The sequence below is a fragment of the Enhydra lutris genome, unplaced genomic scaffold, assembly GCF_002288905.1.
Source record: "Enhydra lutris kenyoni isolate GAN:26980312 unplaced genomic scaffold, ASM228890v2 scaffoldscaffold58, whole genome shotgun sequence".
In the NCBI taxonomy this organism is placed as follows: Eukaryota; Metazoa; Chordata; class Mammalia; order Carnivora; family Mustelidae; genus Enhydra; species Enhydra lutris.
Genome location: NW_019154142.1, coordinates 15,911,239 through 15,915,157, shown reverse-complemented (window position 1 = coordinate 15,915,157; position 3,919 = coordinate 15,911,239). Strand labels below are relative to the sequence as shown.

General features: G+C 52.2%; 1 protein-coding gene across 1 annotated transcript; it reads left to right on the top strand.

Moving 5' to 3' along the window:
• The first annotated feature begins 390 nt into the window (after nucleotides 1-390).
• On the top strand, nucleotides 391-2,019 carry LOC111158333 (POU class 3 homeobox 2). Its single transcript, XM_022520309.1, has one exon. It carries the CDS (start codon nucleotides 391-393, stop codon nucleotides 1,720-1,722), a length of 1,332 nt encoding a protein of 443 aa, XP_022376017.1. The 3' UTR covers nucleotides 1,723-2,019.
• The last annotated feature ends 1,900 nt before the right edge of the window (nucleotides 2,020-3,919 follow it).

Here is a 3,919-nt window from a genome sequence, read left to right as displayed (position 1 = left end):
CGTAAATCAAAGGGCGCGGAGCCAATGGGAGGGGGCGGAGGGGGCGGGGCCCAGGCGCGTGCCGCTGCGAGCTGGCGCTGCCAAGAGAGCGGGAGAGAGCTGGAGAGAGCAGGGAGAGGGGGGAGCGCGGAGGTAGTCAGAGAGTGAGCGAGAGCAAGAAGGAGGGAGAGGAGGAGAAAGAGAGCGAGGGCGGGCGGGAGGCGGCGGCGGCAGCAGCAGTAATAGCAGGAGCAGCAACAGAAGGCGTCGGAGCGGGCGTCGGAGCTGCCCGCTGGGGGAGAGAGAGAGGAGAGAGAAAGAGAGCGAGCGAGCAGAGGAGCCCGAGGCGAAAAAGTAACTGTCAAATGCGCGGCTCCTTTAACCGGAGCGCTCAGTCCGGCTCCGAGAGTCATGGCGACCGCAGCGTCTAACCACTACAGCCTGCTCACCTCCAGCGCCTCCATCGTGCACGCCGAGCCGCCGGGCGGCATGCAGCAGGGCGCGGGGGGCTACCGCGAGGCTCAGAGCCTGGTGCAGGGCGACTACGGCGCGCTGCAGAGCAACGGGCACCCGCTCAGCCACGCTCACCAGTGGATCACCGCGCTGTCCCACGGCGGCGGCGGCGGGGGCGGTGGCGGCGGCGGCGGGGGCGGGGGCGGCGGCGGGGGCGGCGGCGACGGCTCCCCGTGGTCCACCAGCCCCCTGGGCCAGCCGGACATCAAGCCTTCGGTGGTGGTACAGCAGGGCGGCCGCGGCGACGAGCTGCACGGGCCAGGCGCCCTGCAGCAGCAGCACCAGCAGCAGCAACAGCAGCAGCAACAGCAGCAGCAGCAGCAACAACAGCAGCAGCAGCAGCAGCGGCCGCCGCATCTGGTGCACCACGCCGCCAACCACCACCCGGGGCCCGGGGCATGGCGGAGCGCCGCGGCTGCAGCGCACCTCCCGCCCTCCATGGGAGCGTCCAACGGCGGCTTGCTCTACTCGCAGCCCAGCTTCACCGTGAACGGCATGCTGGGCGCCGGCGGACAGCCGGCGGGGCTGCACCACCACGGCCTGCGGGACGCGCACGACGAGCCGCACCACGCCGACCACCACCCTCACCCGCACTCGCACCCGCACCAGCAGCCGCCGCCGCCGCCACCCCCGCAGGGCCCGCCGGGCCACCCAGGCGCGCACCACGACCCGCACTCGGACGAGGACACGCCGACCTCGGATGACCTGGAGCAGTTCGCCAAGCAGTTCAAGCAGCGCCGGATCAAACTGGGATTTACCCAAGCGGACGTGGGGCTGGCGCTGGGCACCCTGTACGGCAACGTGTTCTCGCAGACCACCATCTGCAGGTTTGAGGCCCTGCAGCTGAGCTTCAAGAACATGTGCAAGCTGAAGCCTTTGTTGAACAAGTGGTTGGAGGAGGCGGACTCGTCCTCGGGCAGCCCCACGAGCATAGACAAGATCGCAGCGCAGGGGCGCAAGAGGAAAAAGCGGACCTCCATCGAGGTGAGCGTCAAGGGGGCTCTGGAGAGCCATTTCCTCAAATGCCCCAAGCCCTCGGCCCAGGAGATCACCTCCCTCGCGGACAGCTTACAGCTGGAGAAGGAGGTGGTGAGAGTTTGGTTTTGTAACAGGAGACAGAAAGAGAAAAGGATGACCCCTCCCGGAGGGACTCTGCCGGGCGCCGAGGATGTGTACGGGGGGAGGAGGGACACGCCACCACACCACGGGGTGCAGACGCCCGTCCAGTGAACTCGAGCGGGGGGAGGGGCAGAGCGCGGGGCTCCCCCTCCCCTACGGTCCACGGCCCTTTCCCGGCCCCCTTGTTCCCTCTCTAACTTCTGATTGTTCTTTTATTTTAATTATTATTTCCCCGTCCCTTAAAAAGAAAAAAGTAATAATAAGGAAAGCAACTAAGGCACTGGACTATCCTTTAAACGGTAGCAGGTGTAATGATGTGTTTTGACCTTTACAGGCTAGTACCCAGGCAATGGAGTGGAGTGTCTCATAGAGAGAGTGAGGAGAGAGTGTGTAATAGAGAGAGAGAGAGAGAGAGAGATGGCAAGCACTGAGTTAAATACCTGGCAAAACTAAATAAATTACCAAAAAGAAAAAAAAAATCCACCAAACCGTGATAAACACACACAGCTTCCTGATGCTCAGAGTTGGCACATGCTGCTGTGTTGACTCCATGTGGATCCTCATCAGGAAAGAGGGGAAAATACACATGTTCTTTGATGTAGTCAGAATTTAACCACATAAATTTGCACTGCAGGAAAATTGAAGTTTACATGAACAAATTCATGAACATATCTTTCTTTTCAATTTTGAAATTGCCGGGTTTTGTTTTGTTTTGTTTTGTTTTGTTTTGTTTTGTTTTGTTTTATTCAGCAGAGTTGAAGCCAGCTCTTGGCTACTCTCCATTTCCAACGCTCTCGTGTTGCCCCTTCTTCTTCTCACTGTTGGTGAACTTTGGTTACCTTCGCCCCCCCCATCCCAACATTGGTGTACCATCTATTTGGTTCTTTTACCAAAGCAAAAATGATTGGCTTCGTACAAAATAAATCATTCTCTGCTTTCAGGAAACGTGCATGGTCTACCCGCTTTATCCAAGGCAAGAATCCGGTTTGGAATACAAAAAATGAGTCAAGCATTGGTTTTTGTTACCAGCCACAAAGTAAACTTCATTTTCAGGCAGTGTTTCTGGGGGAGGTTGTGGAGGGGAGAAAAAGAAAAATCGATAGTGAGTGAGTGACTGCTTCATTTTATCAGGCGGGCCCATTGTGAAAGAGCTCAGAGGAAGTGTGGAGGTTAAATATATTTCCAGAGTTGTCCAACAGAAAGTGGCACTTTGAAGAGAACTAGGGAAATATATATCTTCAGAAACCCCTGTATAGTTCTCTGCCTTCGGTTTTAATAACTTAATTATGAGGAATTATTTGTGCTGACAGCAGCAGTTAAACTTTGTTCCTCTAATAGCTTTTTTTTTTTTTTAGCATAAAGAAAATAATCTGGGAACTTAATGGTGTATGCATAGACTGTTTCTTACCACACAAATACCCACATGAATAAGAGAATATCTCCACTCTAGACTGGTTTTGTCTTCACTAGCTCATTTGTTTATCAAATCACATTTAAGGTCCCACACCCTCTTCTCATAATTTATTACAGAAAATACCAGTTTGACCTGGACAGCTTTTCCCCCCTCTTTCACTAAGGAAGCCAAATGAACTGGGAAAAAATGCTATTTTCTATCCTTCCTTTTCTCCCTTTGTTAATAGTTTTAAGTGCGTTTTTTTACCTTACATTGATGGAAAATGGTTAACTCCCATAACAAAAGACTCTACTGGGAAGTGTAGGTGAAAAAACTTCTAACTGTATTGAAAATAAATGCCATTAAACTGTGATCAGTTAAAATATTTAAAAATAATCAGCACAAAAGGGCGCTCAAAGGGAAAACACTTTTTATTAATCTTAAAAGTTTGGGGCTTTTTTTCTGGTTAAGTATTAGGCAAATTTTTATTTAAAAAAATAAATTCTCAGTACCATAAAATTATGGTTCAGCATCAGATTAGCACCGCACTCAGTAGTTAAGGTTTTAGGAAATATGCTTTATATTGTCTTTTCAAACACCTGTGATTGTTTCATTTTCAATGTTTTTGCAAGATAAATGATGACTTATAATGGGCATATTTATTTGCCTGTATTTCATTTCCCCCAACGAATGTCACAAGGAGATGGGCATGGAGCTGCTGCTCGGGGTGCGTCACGCTGCTTGTTCCTGAGGTGTGGGGACTGGCCTTTAGTGAAGCAATCCAGAGCAGGGCAAATAGCCAATGGTAAAGGGAGGAAATGAATTTTCAGATTCTTATTACCAAGTGAGTAAGGTCAGATGCTGGAGTTCAGGGGACCTGTCCATAGCTCCTCTGACTCTCATAGGTTTACTAAG